This window comes from Pomacea canaliculata, linkage group LG12, assembly GCF_003073045.1.
Source record: "Pomacea canaliculata isolate SZHN2017 linkage group LG12, ASM307304v1, whole genome shotgun sequence".
Lineage (NCBI taxonomy): Eukaryota > Metazoa > Mollusca > Gastropoda > Architaenioglossa > Ampullariidae > Pomacea > Pomacea canaliculata.
The window spans coordinates 20,494,477-20,519,767 of NC_037601.1; the positions used below are offsets into that span (position 1 = coordinate 20,494,477).

At 38.6% G+C, this 25,291-nt stretch overlaps 1 protein-coding gene across 1 annotated transcript; it reads right to left on the reverse strand.

The window, feature by feature from the left end:
- Positions 1 to 14,538: 14,538 nt before the first annotated feature.
- Positions 14,539 to 15,672, reverse strand: LOC112553124. The gene has a single exon (XM_025220148.1). It carries the CDS (start codon positions 15,670 to 15,672, stop codon positions 14,539 to 14,541), a length of 1,134 nt encoding a protein of 377 aa, XP_025075933.1.
- Positions 15,673 to 25,291: the final 9,619 nt, after the last annotated feature.

The following is a 25,291-nucleotide window of genomic DNA, read 5'->3' on the forward strand; positions in this document are numbered from 1 at the left end:
TTACATAAATTGTCAACAATGGTACAACACTTCCTATTCCTGCCTCTGGAAACTGCAGAGCTTTGACCATTGCAAGGCCTGATGAGATTTTCCTATTTTCCTGAACATTTCAAGGCTCGAGCTATGCTTAGGATTGTTCCACAAAAGAAACATCTGAATAATAACAGTAGTGGAGCTGAAGTTACCATGTCTGAGAGCACCAAAATACATCTACAACTGTTTTTTCCGTTCTTATTATGTTTGTGTGTTTTACTTTTCTTTCTTTTCGTTTTTTCTTTTCTTTTTTTCTTGAGTATGCGCTTTGAGCCTGCCTATAATGGTGGGGAAAAAGCAATATACAAATTCAACATATTATTATTATGATTAACAACGCATCTCAGTGCATGAAGCTTGTCACCGGTTTCAGATGAGGGTTTTCTAAATAAATTGGACTCTTCGATGTAACATAAAAGCTATGATTTTTGTCATAGCCAAATATTTTGTAGAGAACTCTTCCGTACCTAGAACTTAATCTAACATAGCAGCAAAAGTCTATCCCTCCACCTCCAAGAGTCGAAAGGGTTGTGCCGACTTCCAGAAAAATGATCCGCACGTTGTAATAACTGTTGTTGAATGAGCTGATCGTGGGCTCCAAATCGTCCCAAATATTTGCAACTGCTACGGGAATCGTCAAGATGACTGAAAAGATTGAAGTCATCAGTATGGTTAGGGTCATCTGACGCTCGGTTCGCAGTTTGATTTACTCCTGATTGTTGATTGCAGGTCTCTTGTCGTCAGATTGTAACGCCGTAGAGCGCAGGCCGTCAGCATATTTAAAACTATCTGCAAAGTCAGTGCCAAGAAGACTTGTACGACTTTAGCAGAAAAAGAAATCCCGACAAAGACATCTTCGTGGTTCAAGTAAACTGACGACGGCACGTAAATGTAAATCGTCGTTGAGTTTGTTGTCAGAGTGGTGACCTCAGTATTCAGCATGAGGTAGATATGCCAGAGCGCCGTAGTTAGGTACGTACCCAGTGTCAGGGCCATGGAGTACTGGCTCAAGAAGAAGGTCTTGATGTGTAGAGGTCTGAGCACAGCGTACAGTCTTTCCACGGAGACTAGGCACGTGACCACTTGAGATGCTCTCCTACATATGATGCCGCTATAGTTCAGTACTCTTTCCCAGAAGAACATCCAGAATAAACTCCTTGAGGGCTTTTCTGACTATGAACGAGTGAATTACTGTTGTTGCTCTGCCCAGCATGACCACAATCTGCCAGCGTTAGGCCGATGACGTAGGTTCCGGTGGCACTGCGCATGCTTTTGTGGCAAAAGACAGTCAGATTGCACACTGCAAGAGGCATTGAAACAGCTATAATAAGAAAACGGATAATAAATAAAATATTTAATATGATATCTCTTTGCTCGGTAGAAATAAGTTGAGGCTGATTTGGGGCTAGGTAGAACAGTGTGTTGGATGTAGCATTATCTGGTGATGACTCTGCCATTATGTTCGTATCTGTCAAAAACAAATGTACATAATCATTTCTTCGTCATTCAGCCAAGAGTTAAAATATAATTAGTGTTATATTCTGGAGATACTTATTGTTTTCTACAATGATTAATTTAAATTATCATCAATAAATTTAAAGAAGCCAAAGACTACCATTTAAGTGACGACCAGGCCATCGTTGTAATCTCTGTCAAATTTAAATGTACACCTTTATCTGAACGTGTGCCCGTGAAAAAAAAATAAACAGTGAAATAACAAATACTAAAGTCTCTCAAATTAAGTGGAATGTTACTTTAGTTGGCAGTCTGCGCCCTCATCTCGAAAAAATCCTGTTAGAACATTGTGAACATTGAGACAATGGGTGTTCTCAACATCTAACACTGTACTACACTAGCACAAAAGACTCTATATTACAAGCGTCTTTGTTAGCACTTTCAAGTCTGTCACTAGTGTTTTGCTATACATTCAACGGCAGATACTTGCCAGAGAAAATGCACAAATATGAACAAACTCTAATAGCAGCACTTACGATGCAATCATCTGCTTATTCTTTTTGCTTGACAGGACATCGACTGTCAAAAGACTACGGTTATGTCCTCTTCTTTTGCAATTTTTCCGAGACAAGTATGGAAGGTGAAACAGGACCTCCAACAGAAGCCCGTGACTGACCTTCGCTGATAATGCTTCATGGGTAAATATTTCATTTCATACTTCTTCGATCTTACTTCCGATACAAGATTACTTCACATTTACACGTACATAAAGAAAAGCAGTCAAGTGGCTCACATGATGAGTGCTCTATGACAGCGCTGTTAAAGAAAACAAACTTTACTTTACTTTTTAAAACAGTCAGTTTGTCACCTCTGACGGTCCTTTTATTCTTCCATCCATTAGTCAATGAGAGAAAAACATACATTCATATGTATGAGAGAAAAAAACGTACATATTTATGAAAAAAGCTATTTATACACTCAATCATCGCTTTTCTCAGACGATACTGCAGCTTCATGCGGACAGTCTTCGTTTTTTCTTACACATCGAAGCATCTCTGTTTGATATTTATAACGAACTCTCGACGATCGATGATTTAAGTGTTTTGGGAAAAAAACCATGATTTTCTTTTAGAAAAAAGTAAACAAAACGCTTCTCTCTATCTGATTGCACAGAAGCGGGGATCTCAAAATTTCAAATTTCTAACATAAATACACATACACAAATAAATCTGCTATTTTATTTTGGTCATGCTATTTATGAGACAAACATCGTGAAGATCTTGTTCAGAACAAAAGACTAATTAGAGTACAGTAATAGCAAATATATATATAATGTCGCCCAATGATTTCCGCGTAACACATCATTTATATTCCGTTTTGGTCAATTATCTAAACTACTGGAACTATATTTGTCTTTTGTGCTTTGTAAGCATGAAAATTGCTATAACCTATTTCCGTCCCCTTCCTTCTTACTGCGCAAAGGACAAAAATGAAGGCTTTCGTAGCTGGGGGCTAACCGTTTCATTATTGTGTGTTTTTACAAAGTTCGTTGTGTGGGTGGGTGGGCACGTGCATGTGTCTGTGTGCTTGTGGATTTGCAATTAAAAGTTTACACTAAAACATAATTTAATTCATGATAGAATATACTCATTATTTTATTAGTTTATACATATTTCCTACATAGAAATACTAACATGATACAAATGGTAATTATAAATTTACATGTTAATAAATATTAATATAAAGCTTATTAATGAGCAACTCTTTTCTTCTCCCCGTCTCACTCTCGACACCCTTCTCCCACTTAGTCACGAGAGGTTTTAAATGTCAGCCTTAGCGACTTTTCATTGCTGCTTCGATTCTTCCGAGAGATCGGTCGTTTAATCAGCACCCAACAAGTAGGTGTTTTATTTTATTTTTCAATTAGCTTGCCAGGTGTTTGTCTGTAGGTTAAATATTTGAATAAGATGTCGCAGTCCCTATTTGATTTATGTCTCCATTATTATACGCGGGTACAATGCAAATTAAGGAGCGCTCTACTGGCGTAGTAATTTACGGGTTATTCTCGTAACTTTTCTAAAAATAAGAATTTGTTTGTGTTAAGAATAGGAGCCGTGGAGACAGCGAACAGCAATAGGAGATAAACTAAGCATGTTCAGAGAATAGACAGGAGTCCGTTGCAGATGGCGCTACTCTGTAGCCTGACCCCGGCTCACTTTCGTCTGTTACGTTTTTGACTCGTTTTGATGTCTCTGTGAATTTTGTTTCTACCAACTCGTGCACAGATGGACATAACTCGTACTGCAAAGTGTCTGACTAAGTGGGGTGCCATATCAGTAGACCAGCCCGTATTTTGTTCTCGGGGACTTCAACCGCTGTGATGTAAGTAAGCAGCTTTCCTGTCTCTATCAACACGTGATGTATCCACCCGCCTCGACAGAATGCTAGACAGGTGTTTCCGTAATGTGTTGGAGGATTCAAAGTGCCGCCCACCGCTTGGCGAATCAGACCACAACACTGTCCATCTGCTACCCACATAGTCAGCTACTTGAGCGCGAAAAGCCAACAACGCAGTGTATTAGGACCTGGATATCTGAAACAACTGAGATCACAAGAGGCTGCCTCGAGGCTACCGATTGGGATTTGTTCTTCAACAGCTGTGGAGCCAACCAGGACTGTCTGGCAGACACAATCACCCCTTACATCACCTCTGTGAAGAGTCTGTCATCCATACCAAGCACACCTGCAGCTACCAGAATAGCAAACCATGGCTGAGTAAAGAGCTGAAAAACTGACTCAATGAAAAGAAGCGAGACAAACAGAAAGCGAAAAATAATGATATCACATAGACTTTTATACGCACGTAAAAAATTATATCACATCAACTGTTGTTCCCGTCGTCGTTTTAGCCCAGGGGTGGGCAATTAATTTCCCAAGGGCCGCATGAGTCATTGGGATGGTTTTAGAGGGCCGGACTAATATAGTTAACTCAGTTTTACCCAATACTGTATATACAGTATATATCTACTGGCGGGCGGGCGGGCCAGCGGGCGGGCTGGTCAGAGACAGGAGGCGGGCTGGATCCGGCCCGCGGGCCGGCCTTTGCCCAGGTCTGTTTTAGCCTATAGTATATAAATCTGGCAATATTTTGTGAACAACGGTTATTAGAACATTTTAAGTACATTAAGGTAAGCGTTTCTATATTTTTCAGATCATTCAGTTATGTGCACACAAATAAAAATGTGTATTTCATCATCGAGGTCTTTCACCCCATGTTTAAATACCGAATAAAGTTTGAAAATAACTACTGGCTAAGAAATTGTTCTTTCGTTGAGGAAAAGGGAAATTACTCCCTTTGTACTTGTGTATTTTTCATCGTCTATTTTTATATTTTTGAAAACAATATTCTAGGCTTATTATAATTGTTATGCTCATCATGGCTTCCTGTTTCTGCTTAGTGCGGTAATAATACTTTTGTCAGTATATATTTGAAGACCCGTAAGTAAAAGTACCTAACGTGGTTTTAAATTTCTCTTTTTTTTTCTTTTTCCAGTTGGGATATAAAGTGAGGGAGGCATATTGCAAAAGGTTAAACAATAGTTTGACGAATTGCTATAGAAATGTAAATCTCGACAAAGATATAAATATAGTTAAGAGGACTTCCAGCCGAAATTTCCTGCGTGCAATCGGGAAAATAAAACATTTAGACCATTGGCCACCCCTAGTTGCAAATAACTATGGGTGTGTTCTTCACTGGCGTTTTGAATGAAAACAGCCTGGATCGGATTTTTGTCTGGAAAATACCAGAAACTAAGTCAGCGGCGGAGCTGGAGAAAGACTCCCCTCACCTGATGCCAAAATATCAAGGTGACCAGTTTATTTACCGTATTTTAGGTGTCAGATTAAATTATTATTCTTATTATTCTTGGTACTATTCCTGCGCGGAACTATTGGGTAAGTTAAAGCGGTACTTTGTTTTTATTATCGAAATAGGCAATGCATGTTTATTAATCCGAATTTAAGTGAATTGGATCAATCCATTAATGTTTCTTAATGAAACAGTGTATTGGCTACAATAGACTCATTTGTAAGTGAATGGGCAGAAGTCCGCCATAGTTTGCGAATACAACCACCGGCGATGGTCGACAGAAAAGGTCTCATGCCGTGTAAATTAAAACTTAACATCGCTCATATAACCAGGTATTGCTATGTCTGAATATCGAAGAACCTTCATCGTGCATATTCTTCAGGCCTTACTTACAGTACACATTCGTTTATTCGTATCATTTATGTGGTGCTATCCGGAGCAAGACTTTTAAACCGGCTTCGGAAAGTTCATTGGTTTTAGAGAGTAATATTTTTGTGCAAGTGAAAAAATTATCTTGTTTTGTGTTGTCAAAATTTTGTTCAGCTTAACAATGCTGATTCTGTGCATCATTATGCGTTTTCAATGTGGACTCTTCAACCCATGATTGCCGGAAGCTGCTGCAAACAAAGACTTATTCAAATTAAATAGAGGCACTGACTTAAATAAATCATTATATGTGTCTTAAAGTCTGCGCATCTTCCAAAAATAATATATAATTAGTTCCTATTATCTATGATTCCCAGCTGTTATCGCCCGACAGATCGCGATAGTAGACACGAGTCTACATACAGCGTATGACCCTTCACCTTTTAAACTAAAAATATCACGATGATATTGCTTGTAATTATGTGAGTGCTATGTTGTCTGCTTTTTATATTGTAACTCGAAAAATATAGGTCTTCTCATTTACATTTATCCACTCATTTTCTCTATCTTTGATGAATATTATGTCCAAATATCGGATGAATTTAATTTGTTTTGTACATAGACACCAAAAGATCCTTTTTTAAAATAAAAGGAGTGAAACACGGTAGAAAAGAAACATCAAACGCTTACTTTCTAATTTATAAATAAGAAAATATATCCAATATAAAGGCGGGGATTTTTTGAGAGACGACATTGGACCTAAAGGAATTATTTTCCCCCTGAAGTTTATGCAGATTAGTGATTGGATAAAATACTTCCTTACGACCGAATTCTTGGGAATAAATTTCTGCTGGATTGATTGCCCACCCCTTCGTGATTGCCACTCAATTCTAGCAACTTACATTCAAACTGTTTGAATAAGATGCCTCTTATTTTACATTAATGGTCAGCATTAGGGTTACATACTCTCCACACTCCGCCATCCGTGTTCTCGTACAATTAAACTTCCCTTTCTTCGCTGTTATCGCTGCTAGTCGATGATGATAATGGATCAGGATATACGACCTGATTTCTTTATATATTCTGAAAAATTTAATCATGTATTTTGTTAAACTGGCATTCATCAATATTATTTAGAAAAGCCTTTGAAGCTGCATAAGCATACCTTACATTAATCCGAAGAATAATCACAGACTGATTTTCGTAGGCAAGAAAGACGAACATTATATATCAAAAGGAACAGAGCAAAATTAAGCCAAGATAATAATATTAATTCATACAAAGTACTAATAATGTGCTTTTGAGCCAACTTGTGATATATATATAAAGAGAGCATGTATCAAGAAAACTCTACTCATACGTTAAAGGATAACACGTTCTGCAACAAACTAAATGCAAATCACAAAGTTTGAATTATTACATGTTTAGTAAAAGTTTGGCCGGTGCCTTCACCAAATGTGTGAGGCTTTTTCTCTTCGCAGACGCAGCAGATATGAGATGTTAACATTATCACTCACTCAAACTTGATTTTTTTATCATTCTATAAGCGCAAGGACTATGAATATGTAACAGAACTTATTGCTGACGGACTATTCAACTTATTGTTACCGGCAACATTTCAGTATACAGCACCTCAGTTATCTCTTGATTTTGTATCGCTTGTTACTGGTACTTGAACTACACTTTCTAAGTCCGTCGATTTCTCCGATTTATTAGTAGACTTCTTTTCACAGCAAAATATCAGGTGAAGAACATATCTGTATCGAGAGCTTAATCTCATATAACAAAAAAAATCGACCCCTCCACAGCCAACTGCCGAAAGGTTGACGGAAAGTTCTTGGAAAAGAATCCTCATGTTGTAGTAGTAGGTCGATGTACTCGACACCGGCTCAAAATCATCCCACGTATTCGCGACCGCTAGAGGCATGGTCAAGATGACCGAACAGACTGTCGTTACCAGTATCGTCAGTGTCATCTGGCGCTCTGCTTGTACTTTGGTTTCACTCTTCATAGTCGACTGCATGTCACGTGTCTTGAGGTTGTGACGTCGCAGGGCCCAGACTGTCAGCACGTTCAACATTATCTGCAACGACAACGCCATGAACACTTGCACGACTTTAGCTGACATGGAGAGTCCGATACTGAGGTCCTTGTAGTTCTGAAAGAACGACGACGGTACGTATGTATGGACCACTGTCGAGTTCGTGTAAGAGTGACCACATTAAAATTCAGCACGAGGTAGAGATGCCACAGCGCTGAGATCAGGTACGTACCCAGGGTCAGGAGCATGGAGTACTTGCTCAAGAAGAAGGTCTTGATGTGTAGAGGTCTGAGCACAGCGTACAGTCTTTCTATACAAACCGTGCACGTGACCACTTGGGATGCCCGCCGCGAGACAATGCCGGTGTAATTGATATACAGAACCATATGCCTCCAGGGTAAACTCTGTGGACCATCTTTAATACCGAGTAAGTTTATCACGGCGGCTAATCGGCCCACCATGAGCACAATCTGTGCAAGAGTGAGACCGATGACGTAGGTTCCGGTGGCACTGCGCATGCTTTTGTGGGAGAAAACAGTCAAAGTGCACACTGCAAGAGGCAAGGAAATGACTACCGTAATAAGACGAATGATCATTAAAATATTTATTGCTGTGTCCTTCTGCGTGTTAGAGAGCAGTTGAGGTTGATCTAGTAGAATGTAAATCGATGTCGTGGATGTAACATTGTCTAGTGATGACTCGGCCATCGTGGTCATATCTGTCAAAAACAAAGGCATAACTCAAATTTTTACTTCTTTCTCTGAAAGGAATTAAAATACAATCATATCCAGACAAATTTACTTCTTCCCTTCAACAAGTTGTTCGAATGATCGTCAATGAACCAAAGCTTTTCCAAGAGAATTCAAGTTGTAATTAACGTCTTTAACTACTTGCCGAGCAAATGATATTTTTATGAGAGAAAAAAACAGAAATCAGAAAGGAAAGGAATTTTAACAGAAAAAAATCTTGAAATACTTAAAGTAAAGCCACAAAAATTTCAGAAAGAAATTTCTTCAGGCAACAGTCTAGGCCAGCACACTGAGCCAACCATCCTGGAATATCTTCGGTGAACAGGGAATTGTCTTTCAGGAGATATTATCATTTATGAGCTTAGTGCAGCAGCTAGTGACTGTTCCACAGTAGCAGTAGTACAGACGATTGCCAGAAAGCACACAGAGGAACTAAACACAGTTGTAAAACATTGTCTATAAAGGTTATTCCACCCTTTTGTCTCACAGGCATCAACTGTAAGAAGATTGAGATCGCACTTCTGCCTTCACCTCCACAGAATAGAAGATGAAACATGAGTCTACAACAGAAACTTGCTCTTCACTGATCATCTTCCCAGTGAGTGTTGTGGAGTCCTTCACTTTTAACTCAAACACCCTTTAAATTCATACCTAACCCCACCTCTCATTAAGAGGCTTACCTGAACGACTCCTATATAAGGAGATATACCATGGACACGTGGGTAAAAGATAAGCTCAATAGTCCGAGGACTGCTTAAAACAGATCAACAAACTTGGCATTATATTAGCAAGCAAGAGTGAGATACCCAGATTGTTAGCCTGTCCGTCCTCATTAGTAAATGAGACAACTATATTTATATTGGCATGTACGCATCGCTTTTCCTAACGAAGTGGCAGCTTCACCTAAACTTCAAGGCTTTGAATACAAAGAACTAGTGAACATTTTATACACAAAACTCAAACCCGGTCGATGATTTCGGCATGAAGGGGAAAAAATTATCTCGTTTTTACAGTCAAAATGAAATGACCTGTATTTAAATATTTTAAAAGAAATTTACAATAAATGGTTTTATGAAGCTAGAAGCCACTAATTTTCAAAAACCCAATAAAACAGTAAAGTAAATAAACATGAATATCTCAGTTACTTTAATTGAAATTGGAATGATAGAGGTTTTGCTCAATAAAATGTAGCAAGATGGTCCAAACTCACAATTTCTTGTAAATATTGCAGCAGTGAAGTACTACAAAATAATTTTCCAGTTAACGCTTTAGTCTTAAGACAATTAGCCAGTCGACTGTAATATTTGTCTTTCGAAAAATGAAAAGAATTATATTAGTTTTGCTCTTCTCTCTGAGTAACTGAAGAGTTCGGTTCCAAAGATTCAACTAAATTATTTAGTTTTGTACAACTGTTATTTTTAATAGAGAGCTATTAGTGAATTATTATTTCTTCTTTTCGACATTTCCCTCTAGCTTTCCCCTAAAAAGCTTTAAATGTCAGCCTACAAGTGTTTAATGCTAATTAGGACCTTCAACATTTAGAAGATATTCTGTGTAAATTCTAATATTTACAGTAAATTGATTTTACTTTTCTCTAAAACTACTTAAAGAAAGAATAATCAATTGATGCATTACTTTTGAAGACAATTTTTGGATTCGTACTTACTTTCCCTTCCTCTGCGAGTTTTGCGTATCTTTGAATGTATGTTGCTTTGGTCTTCTCAGATTGTTTAGAAATTCATGACTTTGGTTTTGTAACTGTATATGAATGGTATATGAATAACTGTCTATGAAACAGATAACTAATGGTTACAGCTCTATCGCCTAACTCTCAGGGCTCACATCAGCCGCTTCAATACCTGTGTTGTCGACAACCTCACCCACCTGTGGCATGGGTGATGGGTCCTTAGAGGGTTGGGGAAGGTAAGAGACAGTCTACCTTTTTATCTGAAGAATTATTTCCTTTTCCCTACTTACCGACTACTGGAGCGGATTGTAGTGGGTAAGGGTGGTAGAGGGACTAAGAAGTCTTCCTACAGCCTGAGTTGTATCAGGCAGCCATTAGCAGTAACTACTAGTATCTAGAGTTCTTTGATGTAGTTCCCTTGTCTCTGTGACATACATGTGCTGTAGGTTTTCTGAATCAGTTGTGTTTTCCAATTAATTGTTATAACTATTTCGTCTCTCCCTCGGGGCCTGTTGCACTAATCACTATGCTCTCAGTGTCTCCTTATGCAGTTAACGGGGTAGAACATTCCAAACAAATGATTTTCTCGGTAACGAATGCAGCAGCAAACTTCAAGAAAAACCGACGACTGCTGGCATTTGTTCTTGATGCTGTGTCAGGATCAATAACTTTGTTTACATTTCCTTCTCTACTCTCTCGCAGCACAACAGGTATTAAATATTGAAGGCATTCGTTTGACCACTTTCATCATCATAATATAAATGTGCACTATAGAATGTTCTGACAATTTTTTTTGTTGATAGTCGTGCATGTGTGTGTGTGTGTGTCTGTACTTGCAATCAGGAGATAGACCTACTTTTTGTTATTCAAGGACTGGAAAATAGAAATAATTTCCTTATATTTTACAGAACTTTTACAAGCTCTTAATATATATCTTATATAAATTATTACTCAGCACTTTCTTTGTTTCTTTTCTCGATATTATTCTTCTATCATCTTTCACAGAGATTTTTAAAAGAGAATTTCTTACATTTTCATTACTGCTTGTGCTTTTCTTGGGTGTTGGGGAGTTTAGAGACACGCATTCTGAATCACTCAATAGGTATTTGAAGCTTACTCATTAAATCTTGAGCCGACAAGTCATCATCTCTGATAAATTTTAGGAAATAATACGAGCTTTTTTTTTTTTTTTAGTTTATGTATTGGATGCATGACCACAATGAGAAATCCAAGAGAACAGTCCGACCCTGGAATAAGCCCAGTTCATGGTAGTTTTCCTCACTCGTTATAATTGCACGTTGTGCCACTCAACGCAGTGCAGGTTTCTTCTGACCACCTACCTCCCGCTCCCATACCTCACCTGACAAAATAAAATTGCATACACGCAAAACACACACACACTGCATGTTTTTAATGTATGAAAATTGCATACACATATATTAATGTATTATATACAAATATGAGTTACATGGACAGGCACATCCCGCTTTTATATGAGTGCAATCACCATACAGTTACAGCTGATTTGATTAAACGGAAATATAAGTAATGATCATATATATATATAAACGCACCACATCAATATCATTATGTTAATTTGTGTAGAGAATCAGAACCCATAATCCATGATCATAAAGAAACAAAGTTCATCTCAAACTCGTTCATTTAATATTACAATTGTTTCCTTCAACACTTAACATATTTACTTATTCATTTTCTCTCGGGCCAGTGATCAAATTACCAACCGTTTTGTTCATGTTACATATGCTGTTAGTAGTTTATAAACCAGCTATTGTGACTCACTGCTGTGAACGAATTTTTAGCAACCCTCTCTATATCCGATGCTGAGATGGAACCATTTCAGAGATTTTTTTCTTTTGGTAATTGAGGGTCTCTCTTTCCTAGATAACAGTTTTCTAATCATCTGTAAGCACTTTACAATCTGCAATAATTTCTCTTGTGTGCAAAGGTTGCATTATTAATTATTATATAAGGGACTTAGGCAAGAAAATAAACCAGTTTCCTAGAACTCATTAATGGCATGTACTTATTATTGCTCTTTCAGTATTATATCCAATGTTTGCTTAATCTTTGGCTCTCAGTTCCCTGTGGGGGATGATTTTGAAGATAGACATAATACACAGGGGAGTACTATTTAAGGTACGAAATAATGAGATATGTAAATATAATATTTACATACACACTACTAAAAGATTAAGAAGTCTTATTCTATTTAACAGCTGATGATATTTAAAAGAATTTGTGTTTGCAACATAATATACTATAAGGAGTAACTTTGGATTCATACCAATGTATGACAAAAATCGTGAAACACATACCATTTCCGCTGATTTTCACATTTGATATTTCCCTGGAAATGCCGAGACCTGTTAAGTTTTATTGTGGTAGATTTTTAGAATATATTATTATATTTCTCAAAATAAGGTTTAAATAAGTCGTTTATTGCTATAGTCGTAGGATCTTGTTTTAATTTCTTGAATTATGGTTAATCAATTAACCATAGCCTGATCTTAATAGTCATTGAAAACAAAAACATTGTTTAATGTAATGCAGCGACCTGATTGTTTGCATAGGAAAAAGTGCTTATTATTTACACTGTGAACAAAACTTATTATTTTTAATTAAATACTAAGCAACCTGCCCTTTCTATGAGAGCTTCAGGAAACAGACTCAACTCAACAAGACCTAAAAATGCTCTTGCAGTAGTTTTTGAATTTTCCCATTCAGTAATCTTTTCACATATGAATATTTTGTCACAATGGAGGAAATTGAAAATAAAGTCTGTGTGTAATTTACGATGAGTAAAAATTACAAAGAAAACTTCTCCAACATCATCAAACTGATTCTGTAGTCAAATCGTCGATTTGTAAAGCACATAGCCTGGCTAAACAACAAAATAATTTATAAAAATATGCACCGTTACACTCTGGATAGTTTTGTTAGTGTGATGAAACTGAATTTATTTAAATTCATGAAACGTGTTAATCTTTGGATCCCCCAAAAAGGAAGTGCTATTCAGGCTTAATCTTTTTCTTGGAAATGTTTCTCCTTCACGAGGATATCAAGAGACAGAAGTATTAAAGTCTGTTACACAGCGACCAGGAGAAGATGACAAAAATTCTGTACTCAACTTTAATAATTTTGGCAAGGTCATTTTTGCCAACAGAATCTTCATTAATGAACATTTTCTGCTGAGACTGGTTGCTGTGCAGTTTCTGGTGGAGTTATTGCTAGGTTTCTGTAATCGTTGTACCAAGTCTTAGAAAGCTGGAACTGACTGAGGTGGCAGCAGTCAACCACACGGTGACATAACATGCTCCGGTTGAGCTGAGATTTCGACAGGCATTATGTCTTTAGGTTGTCTTTTATTATTGCATAAAACTCACTTGTTTAGTGTAAGTCCAGTTAAAACATTGTTTTTATTTCCCGACGGGAGTGAAGGTTACATCTACGAACATGTTGGTATCGGTCAGTTCTTGGATCATCGTATTTTTTCCATCGCGTGCACTTGACTTTACACGAAAGCCTGAAGTCTGATGCTGCTATTGCTATTTCCCAGGTTAGCATCCAGGAGTTCTGTTCTAATATTGTCCAAACAGGATGAGGGCCACCCAATAGATGAGGCATCGGTCAAGGCTATCATCTCTATGTTTAAATTTATCAAAGAGTTATTCATTGTTCTTTCTATTGATACATAATTGTTAGAAATGTTTTTAAACATCTTGAGAGCTGCCTCCGTCGTTCTTTTTTTTTTAGTCTGAACAGGTTAACAATTAATTTGTTTTAATTTCCCTAAGTATACAGCATCACCAGGAAACATAAAATTTAACTTACCGTTTCATGTCTAACATATTTTATGTTTAATATATTTCACACCACTATGACAATTCAAGAGGTCAAAACACGCGAAACTTACAAAATGATCTTTAGACAAAAGGCACCTTAATGAAATTTAAAAATTTGTTTCATTGTAGACACAGGTAAAGTCGTATGTGTGTGAGGTCGACCTTTATTCGACCATTGTGTCATTTTACACTTTAAGTACGAGGTATTGTGTTGGTGTTATAATGAGGATTTCTGATCGCGATAATCCTCCATATGACCGAGAGGATGTGTTAAAAGCTAGGACGGATTGTTGTAAGAATTCTAGTTACTAAGGATGAATCTTTCTCACGGCCATTTGCTTCAGAACCGATGATGTACTTGTGAAGGTACTCTGCCGAGCTCAACAAGGTTTAGGAAATCACAGTGTAGAAATACTTTATTTCGGATATCACATACTCACAGGGATGCTAAATTTTATATTAACTTTTACATATTACAACTGTTTCTCAGTGGATAATGCTTTTAATGTCGCTGGTGTCTGATAAAGGTTTTCTGAATAGTTCTGGCCATCCGGTTTGTTATGAAAACTAGAACTTTTGTCAAAGCTAATAACCTGGTGGAGAACTTCTCTATACTTGGAGCTTAATCTCACATAACAACAAAAGTCCACCCCTCCACAGCTAAGGACCGAGAAGTTGATGCCGATTTCCTGGAAAACAAGCCGCACGTTGTAGATTCTGCTGTTGACTGAATCGCTCATTGGTTCAAAGTCATCCCATACATTGGCTACCGTTAGAGGAATCGTCAAGATAACCGAACAAATGGTGGTAACTAATATTGTGAGGGTCATCTGACGTTCCGCTCGCAGCTTGACCTCACTTCTCCGCGTGGACTGCACGTCACGTGTCGCCATGTTGTGACGTCGCAGGGCCCAAACCGTTAAAACGTTTAAAGCTATTTGCAGGGTGAGGGCAACAAAAACCTGCACGACTTTAGCCGACATGGAAAGTCCCACGCAGAGGTCCTTGTGGTTCTGATAGAACGACGATGGAACATACACGTGTATCGTTGTTGAGTTTGTTGTCAGGGTGACCACATCGGTGCCCAGAATGAGGTAGATGTGCCAGAGCGCCGATGTTAGGTACACACCCGGGGTGAGGAGCATGGAGTACTGGCTCAAGAAGAAGGTCTTGACATGTAGAGGTCTGAGCACAGCGTACAGTCTTTCCACGGAGACTACGCACGTGACCACTTGAGATGCTCGCCGTGCCACGAGGCCGCTGTAGTTCAGCACATACTGCCAGAGATATTTCCAGGCTAAACTCTGGGACCCGTTGCCCACTACAAACGTATTGACGACAGTTGTTGCCCTGCCCAACATGAACACGATCTGTGCAAGCGTTAGACCGATGACGTAGGTTCCGGTGGCACTGCGCATGCTTTTGTGGGAAAAGACAGTCAAGGTGCACAGTGCCAGAGGCATGGATATGACTGTGGTAAGTAAACGAATAGTTATTAAGATATTTGTTGCTGTGTCCTTCGCCTCGTTAGAAAGCAGTTGAGATTCATCTGATGTGATGTAGAAGGATGTTTTGGATGTCACGTTGCTTAGTGATGACTTAGCCATTGTTGTCTCATCTTTAAAAACTAAACTTCTACATCCATCTTTCTATATTTCTGTCGAAAGAAAATAAACATAAAATTAGCTTAATGTCTGCTAGATTCTTTCTATTAATTATTATTTGTTTAACAATCGCTAATGCTGACCTTGTTCTCCCACAATAGTAATGAATGGAAGGGCTAAAGAATGCTGTGTAAGGCAGACGATTTGAAGAGAGAAGGGATACATAGGAACTAACTAGAGTGACAACCGAAAGATCACAACTTTTTGTTATTTGCTCTTTGAAACCACTGTCAGAAGTCTGCAGACGCTAGGACATGACTGGCATCTATCGTCACTCATGTCATTAAATGTAGAAACAGTTGGAAAATTGAAACATGAGGCTTAAATATTAGCCGATACTAAGTCTTTCACAAAAGCATTCACTAACTCAAAGTTTCTACTTTCAAAGTGCAGAACTGGAAAGAAGTCAAATGACTTACCTTGCTTCTTCATCAAAGAAAAAACACAATAAAAATGTCGATAGACGACATGCCGATAAACTTCCTGAACACTTCTTTAAAAAGTGAACCCGTAAACTGAAACAGAATCAGTGAGCAAGTCACTAAGACAGTCAGGTACTCAGTCAGCTTGCTAGTATTTATGTCCGTCTACAATGCATTGCAAATGTGCCGTACATATATTCGTACATGTATCCAGCCAATACTCCTCTGTCTCTTTCTGTCTCTCTCTTGTCTCTCTCTCTGTCTCTCTCTCTCTGTCTCTCTCTCTGTCTCTCTATCTCTCACAGGACGATCACATTCAATGCCACACTCACCATGTTATTATTATTCAACAAAAGAGTCTGTGTCTGTCCTTCTTGTCTTTATAGGCAGCACTCATCCCCAGTCGATGATTTCATCATTGTGTGAGCAAATATTTCAGTGATGTGTTGATTCTCACGATTTGGAAAGAAATTTTAAGAGTAAACATGTCTCTGTCTATGATTATATATAACTACAAACCTCTTATGTTTAAAATCCCAAAGACAACACTGAAGATGATGGCTGTGCACCAACAAATCTGTTCTGTTATTTGTTCATTCTGTTTATAAGACGTGCAGGAAACTAAAGCTTTCGAGTTTTCCTAACTGATAATTTTCTTGACAATTAACGAAGCAGTATAACCTTTTAAGGCTTGAACCACAAAATAATATTTCTTTATTTCCACAGAATGCAAATTACACATTACGTTTTTAGAAAATTAGCTGAACTGACTACACTAATATTTATCTTTCGGGCTTTTCTAAAGTTTATCTTTTGGGCTTTTCGTGAATTATGCTTGTCATTTTCTCCATGTGTGTGTGTGTGTGTGTGAAGTTCTGCTCGTGACATCAGTTTTATTTAGCTTCACCATGGGACGATTTGTGCCTACAATATCCAAAATATTAATAAAAGGCTCATCAGTGAACGATTTTCTTTATCATTTTCTTTCAATTATATTTTATCCTCGGAAGGTAAATTTGAGATTACAGATAAGTGGAGTCAGCTACTTGTGTTTTATATTTTTAGAACGATTGTGTCCGACACAGTCAAGTACAGACGACTAGTATGAGACCACAAACATTCTCACTGAGGAATAATGGATGTGAAACATTTTGTCTACACTTGTCAGGATTGTGAGTACTTCACTGTTATTCATCTTGTAAATTTGTCTGTGCAAAGTGGTTTAATTGTTATATCACTGATGATGACTTACATGATTTCTTGCACAACACTCTGAAAGTTACAGCCACTGAAACTTGCTAAGGATTATTTATCACCGATGCTTGCAGCGCCTCATCCACTGTTTCTGGCGCGTTCTTCATTTTCATTTACCGCGGTCCCTCGCTTCCACTGAAATTTTCACCTTCCTGTTGATACACATTCAAAGTCTCGGACTCAGTAAACAGGGAGAAAAAGCGAAGCAACATTTTGATGTCTCCAAAACATGTCACCAAAAGAGGCGTGGTTATCCAAATTTTATGAATTTAGTTACAAAGGGACACTACCTTACGGTCTTTCCTACTTTCTATTTACCTTCCCCTGTTTCACCAACCTCCTTGATGTTTCTCCTTATTTTGATCAGAAGTGTAACCTGGAATCACTATAATTTTTTTTTTTTAAATTGAAAAAAAAGACTTGTTTGTAACAACCAGCAAACACATCAGCATGTAAATAAATAAACTCAAACATGAATTAAAATGTTTACTACTCCATGATTTGCTGTTGTGATGTTATTTTAGAAGTGTATACAAAGTCTAGTGGCCAGGGTCAGTAGGACTGGCCAGTCACACAGTTTCCCCGATGTCTTATTTAGAACAAAGAAACAACGGACATCCTGGCCCCTGTTTTCTTTGTGCTAAATATGCCAAAATGAGAGAAAAAATACTACTTACAGACATCGTCGTGTGTGTCCTCGTTATCTGCTGAGAAGAAACAGTGAAGTGTCAGGGAGGTTATAGCTAACGAATCGAAGCAAATAATGCGGAGGGTCTTGAACAATAATTCAGCTGTTACTGAACTGTCTTCTTATGTTAAAAGCCATTATTTTATATTAGACTTTTTTGCAATACTTGACATTAGCTGAAAAAAAGCTAAAAATATCCCTTAGTAAGTAAATTAAGACAGGCTTTGATATTCCCCCTCTCTCCACCAAAAACTTAAAAAAATAATCGCAGGACAAACTAGTTTTACTTGCTGGAGATAGTGAAACAAAAACGTCTTTTCGTTAATCCATTTTTCTTCCTTTCTTTTTTTCTTATTTGTATGTATAAAATTTATCTTTTTCTTTTCGAAGAATACAAAACGTTCTTCTTGTGAGCTTTGTGAAAAGTGAGTGTATCAGTGTATCCCTTCCTTCCTTGGAGAGAACACCAGGGAAAGAGATAACATAAAACAAAGACAGCGATAAACAACAGAGAGAAAGAACAAATTCAGACACAGAAAGGCGCACGAGGGAAAACAAAGATAAAGAGAAGTTAAAAAGTAGGGGTAGGGTGGGGTTGAGAGAGACAAGAATAAGGCACGAGGAGAAAGAGAGAGGAACGAACAATTTTATTGTTTAATTCATCGATAATATCACAAAGGGTAGTTTTATATTATATAAATAAATGAAGCTATGTACATTGTACATATTACAATAATGTAACCACATACAGAAAGAGAGAGTGAGAGAAGAAGAAGGAGAGAAGGAGAAGGAAGGAGAGAAGAGGATCAATATTTGTCAGTGTATTGCATGTTGCGGGTACATTTTTTGTACATTCCAAAGACTGAACTGAGCGACTGCGGCGATGAGCTTTTCTGAAGAAACGCTCCTGTTACCGATGTTGCCGGGGAAACATGTCGTGCAACAGGGTGCTATTACCCCTTTAAAAAGCTCCCTGGCTGCCCATAAAATGGGGTCGACACAGCCATGAAATGGTCGAATCATTTATGATGGTTTTGTTGACAACATCAGTCATTTGCGAGTGTCATGATGGCAAACGCATGGTCGTTTCAAAGTTCGCGGCAAGATAATTGCTTCCCCACCTGTTGTTGAGCCAAAAGTGTAGAAGTAGAAGTCTCCCCCAGGGAGAAAATAAGCAGTTCAAGCACTGTGGATGCGCCTTATTGTGGATTTATTGAATATAAGCAACTTAGATATATATAAGGCGAGATCCTAAAGTATGTGTCTGGTCGGAAGAAAAGGCAAGTTTAACCAGGTGAGCGTGCCAGTCTGTACAAATTGTTTCAAAATGAGATATGTACACACATCTCCCATCTGAAACCATGAAAAGGTATTCTAATTTCACCAGAATATGCAAAGAATTTGGTTATTTTTTTTGTTTCTTCTTTTGTTCTATTCTTGAGTAGGCCGCTTGGAAGCAGTTTTTACCAAACTTTCAATAAAAGCTTGAAGATATTATTTCTACAAAGAGTCTCAAAATAAAATATGAAGAGTAATTGCAAAAAATGATATTTTATAGTTATGAACCCTATAGCTATTCATGAAGCTTTTTAAAAAATATTTATTGTATTCCTTTCACTAGGTTTTCACCCTCTTGTTTTAGTAAGCTCGCATATATTTTGGTTGCAATCTTGTAATATTAAATTTAACACACTTTTTTTAAAAAAAAACTAAGAGGAATTCCATTAGAAGCGTGAGAACTGTTAGTTGTTGTCCTTGGCTGGCGCTGAAACTTCATTCAGCTTGATACAAAAAAGCTAGCGACCGGTGTCTCTTAATATCTTAATTGGGTTTCGAGATGGCGCTGATCTGCTCCCGCCCATTCAAAATAAAGAGAATACCATTTTCTGTTGCTAGCTAAGTGTTCTAATGGGTCAAGATGGAGGAAGCCATATGGAGTTGTCCTAAGGAATAACCATTTGCAGAACACTAGAGCTGAAAGAGTAGAAATAGTCTATTTTCTTTTTTTTCGAAGAAAAATATTTACGATTTGGAGGGTTAAACATTATTGACTATCGTTTAACTCTATGGTCCTCTTTCTCCGCCTATGTTCCAGAGGTTTTGGGTCTGGTTCTGTCTCTTTAGTTTTTTTCCTCTCCATTCCTTTTTTTTCCTACTCATCTTTCATTCTCTATTCCTCTGTTTGTTTCTTTCTGACTATAAGCGTGAGTGAGCATATGTGGCTGGCAATGGCAAGCCAAGCCAGTTAATTTTGAAAGTTATCTTCTGCAGCCCTGATACGGAGGTCTGGTCTTTCTCTTCGCACTTTCTTTCCCATGCACTTACCTCTGAGGTCTGTCTGTTCCTCCCTTTGTGTGTGTGTGCGCGCGCGAGTGCGCTCATGCGTTTGTGCATATCTGCTCGCACATTTACTTACATGTTACGGTGGAGTTACACTTGTTTTTGCATATTTATGATTCAATATTTTGTTTTTTTTTTAAGTGCTGTCGACTTTCGTTTGCAATAAGAGATGTAGAGGTTTTAACAACCGAGGTCATGCTACACGATGCATCATGCAACTGAACCTGGGAAGTGTGTTTGAGTATTTGTTAATAACACTTCATTTGTGCCTAACAGATACAGCATTCAATATGTATGACAAGTGTTTCTTATTCGTTAATAAGTGATTGATTAACACGTTCCTTAGGGAATTTTATTAATCAGTCTTGTTTAGAGGAGGTCTGCGCATGTGTCAGGATGTAGGTGTTTGACATCGAGGAAATGTCTACAGCGACTGGTCTTAAAATACCTGAGAAACTATGACTATGGAACACATTGTAGAAAAACGTACACACAGCCTACCTACAAAACAAAATCATTTAACTCGAATGTGCTCCTATTTGAAAGCTGATTCAAGGTAGTCATGGGTATTTTCCGTCGTGACAAATAAACAAGTCTTTACAGTGCCTGTCGTCATGACTACATTAGGAACATTCATTATTGTCGGAAGACACAGCTAATAGGAACATACAAAGAAACACTAAGAACATGTTATGAGAACAAGACTTACCTGGTCTACACGCGCCTAATGCAGTTTCTGTGTAGGGATTCAAGATTGACACGACACTGATGTATGGCCAGGTAAGCAAAGGTGTTTCTTAATGTTCTTTTCCACGCACGCGCGCCTTTTTACCTGAGAAAGTGCTATATTTAGCCTTACAAGCACGGACTGCCCTTGTTTCCGTCTTGTTAACCCAGCAAGCGCTGAGTAAAAGCTTTTATCTTTCAAACGATAACGACTTTCTTTTGGTTCCTTTTTGTTTTGATAAAAATACCTTTTGTTCTTACGAAGGTATATTCTTTTCTTTTTCACTTTGGGTTTTTTCTTTTTAATTCAGTTCTTTATTATGATTTAATTTTAATCTTTGAAATATATCATCATGCATAAAAGGCTCTCTATCTTTCTATATGCACACTTTATGGCGCTCGTAAAAGGCTCATTTTCCATACCTGACAACCTGTCTTTCTATTTTAAAATCAGGAATAAATAAGTCACACTCACACTCACGCATGCTTTTATTTGTGTTATCTTTCACCGTTTTATTTTGTTTTGATATAACCTTAGTTGTTGGCACGGCGCAAAACTCAACCAACCACCTTGTGATGGAGATGATGCTTGTGTTATGTAGGCAGTTCGATGAGTGCAGAGAGGTGACTTCGTTTAATGTATCTTGGTGATTGGCGGTAAGTCGTGCCACCTATCAGCAAAGATAATCAGTATGACAATATTTTTATGATAAGCTAGTCTTGAGAGAATTCCATCTTCATATCAACACCAACCAACCAACCAACCGACCCACCAATCCACCAACTGACCGACCGACCGACCAACCAACCAACAGAGCTCTATTCCATGTTCTCCATTGGATGTTACTTCTATCAGAGGATAGAGGCTGTAATTTTCATACGCTCACTTCCTTTTTTAACCTTGGCTTTGGATCACGCGCACTTTCCTCTACAACTGAAGACGGCCGGAAGTGCAAGTCATGTCGGCTCCTAGCAGGAGAAAGGGAGATAAGTCGTTGTCTTAAAGCACCCGGGGTCGAGCTCTGTCGTCTAAATCAATTAAAAATCTCGTTTCTCTGTGAGTGGCGTCGGTGCTGGACAAAGGAGCGTCATGCTGGGCGTCAAGTGTTTGCCGAGGGTTTGGGATAACGAGCGTGCGCCTGGATGCTACATGCAGCGCCACCTATGCTCCCATCCCTGCCTACCTGTGACCGACAACCACCCCACTTCAGCTTCACTTGTACAGCAAAGTGCAGAAAGCGGAAACTGGGGGCAGCGGCTTCAGTCATCTTATAACTTGGACTGACATCGTGATAATGGGATTGACAATAAGAACACGACGATGAGGAAGAAGACGTGCAATAGCATTAGTTACTTCTCCAGCAGCCTAGCATCAGGCAGTCAGAGATAACTCCGCACGAGGGAGAGATGTGTAGACTACTACGATAAGCCTGTCGTAAGAGTTATGCATCTCGGAAGTGGAACGAGGCTTCTTATTCTGACTGGTTTCAACCCTTAATTTCTTCCCTTGAAGTGATATCAAATATCTTAGAGTTTAGTTTCTTCCATGTTTTGATATTTTGAATATGTGGCTGGTTATCAGTCAATGAAAGTGGAGTAAACATTTGTTTACAAGACTACCACCACCTTTGCTTACTGCGTTACTTTTATTTGTTTCTCTCCTCCTCACCCTCCTCTCTCTCTTTTCGTTTTTCGTCGAACTCACTATACCGTCGTTTTCTTTCTTTCAGAATTCCACTCCATCTATCTTGTCAGATCCGGTGGAACTCTACCTAGTCGTACACATGAATTGAAATCGTTATTTGCACCTGCTGTGGGTGGGAAGACGTTTGGACAGCCGACTGAAGGTGTAGGGCAGGACAGTTACGCGCTGTTAACAGCAGAATATGTCCTACCTCGGAAGTTTTACACACACCCGAGCTAGAAAATCCGGTGCTCCATGGGTGGACCACTATCTCTGCACTGGCTTGAATGTGGTTTGAATATTTTTGTTGCAAGATGCTGTTTGAAGTACAGAGATGGAGTACATTTACTTTCGGTCTCGTTAGCTTTTACTTCCTTCTTTTTCAACTACATTTCTGTTCTCGCTCCTCTTTCTCCATCCCCATAGACATACAGATGCCGTGTCCTGTCATAAAAACACAGCTCATGTTTCTAAGAAAGAGTACTAAACAGAGTACCAAACCCGGTGTAAGCCCTAAATGTGGTGTGAGGGACATGTCAACAAATATTTAGTCGCACCGACTTAGTCGCTGTGTTTGGGGCCTTGTCGCAACACGTGACCTCGTCAGTCCCAGAAGCCAACGAGGACCATGTACTATCTCGCCGCCGGAAATAGAAGACGGCAATAAAATGGACTGTTGTATCAGGTTAGCACTCACATGTCAACATGTTGCACTACCTCCTCTGCCTCCGTAAGCACGTGTACAGGTGATGGCCTCTCCTCCCGATAGTCCGCCTCCGTCTATGGCGCTCCATCACTGTCAAAATTCGGCGATTGCAGGTGTGCGAGCTGGCTGATGGTAGGTCTTTCCCTACAATGAATTTGCTGCGAAAAACAATATGTTAAAACATCTGAAAGCAAATTGTTGTTTGTGTAACTGTGCTCAAGCTACAGAAACATAGAGAACATACCGATCTATCTTAAACTGTCCTGTACTTCTCCTTCTTTCTGGCCATCTGAAAAGAGTCTAGTCTGCGGCTGAAATACACGAGATTAACTGCATAAAAAGTGGACTGTTGATGGAATGAGTGATGAATTATCAGGTACAGCTGGCAATTAACCTATTGAAACAAATTACCCTTGAGAGCTTCCTTGTCATCTGATGCCTATGCAACGTCAGTTCATTATCAGTGCATGAACCGGATGATAGATTGAAAGTTCATTTGTTCAATTCCTTATCCAACTATACTTACTTACACTGGGAGAAAGGTTTTCATGTATGAAAAAAAACACACCCTGTCTCCACAGCAAACTGAGGTGGTTACAAGCACAACAGAAGGAGTTGGTAAGTTTTAATCGGCAGCTTTTGACGGAGACATGTGGAGTATCATATCCGTTACCTGACATTTATTTCGCAGCTCATGCAGCACGCGCCGCGGATGCACACGACTTGTGTTTCACACGCTCCTGCCTTTTCAGACGAGCGATAGCACAGGCCGGTGAAAATTTAACACGACGGGTGTGATAACATCTTTCTGTGCAGACCCTACCCAAGGTGAGGAACAGAACATGTCTGCTTGCTCATGCACCTCGTGTCAGGAGGATGAAAATTCCCGCGTCGTGAGAGAAAAGTAATCGAATGAATCAGAATGTAAAGGGTCTGGGGTATGTTTGGGACATTGGGTGCAATATTTGTCCACAAACCACATTAGATCGGAAGTATTTAAAGGGAAGATGGAATAATACTGTGGATGAATGTTTTCTTTACTTCAGGTCAGGTGTATGTGATTTTTATTTATTTATTTTTAGTGATTACAAGCGTGAAATGTTGTCTGGTGTAAGTCTCGTGAGTACCGTTTGAGTAAGGTATCGTACTGTACCAATTTATTCAACGGTCAAGAAAACGGACCAGATCCATATTTTGTTTTCATTCTGGTGTTAATTTTCCCCCGTTACTTTTTAAAATTTTATTTCCCTATCTCTTTTTATTCCTTTGTGTGTACAACGCTTTAAAATTGAAATTCCTTTTGTGAAAAGCAATAAATATAATGTGTTCAAGTACACTGGACATCGTATGCGATCGTGATTACAGGTTCCACTTCGATCACGTGGTCCTAAGCAGCTGTGGACAGTCAGTCACAGTCAGCTGTTTACCAACCATGGTCACCATCTGTAAGTTGCAACTTGTGTTCAGGGGGCTTGCAAGGGTATGGCTTCCTGTGTCTATTCAGACCTGAACTCAGTTCAGACTAGACGGGGGAATCGTGTGTGGATCGACCCCGAAACTGAAACTAAGTTGCTCATTAAATTCTGGCAGATAAATATTAATCCATCAAAGATAATAAACACACCAACCAATCTTTTACTACTACTAAATGTCTTTTATTTGAATTTCCAGTGGCTAGTCGTTCTGTCATAATTTTTCTTTCCTTACCCTCCTTTTCCCGAGAGAAGTTTAAACATAATTTC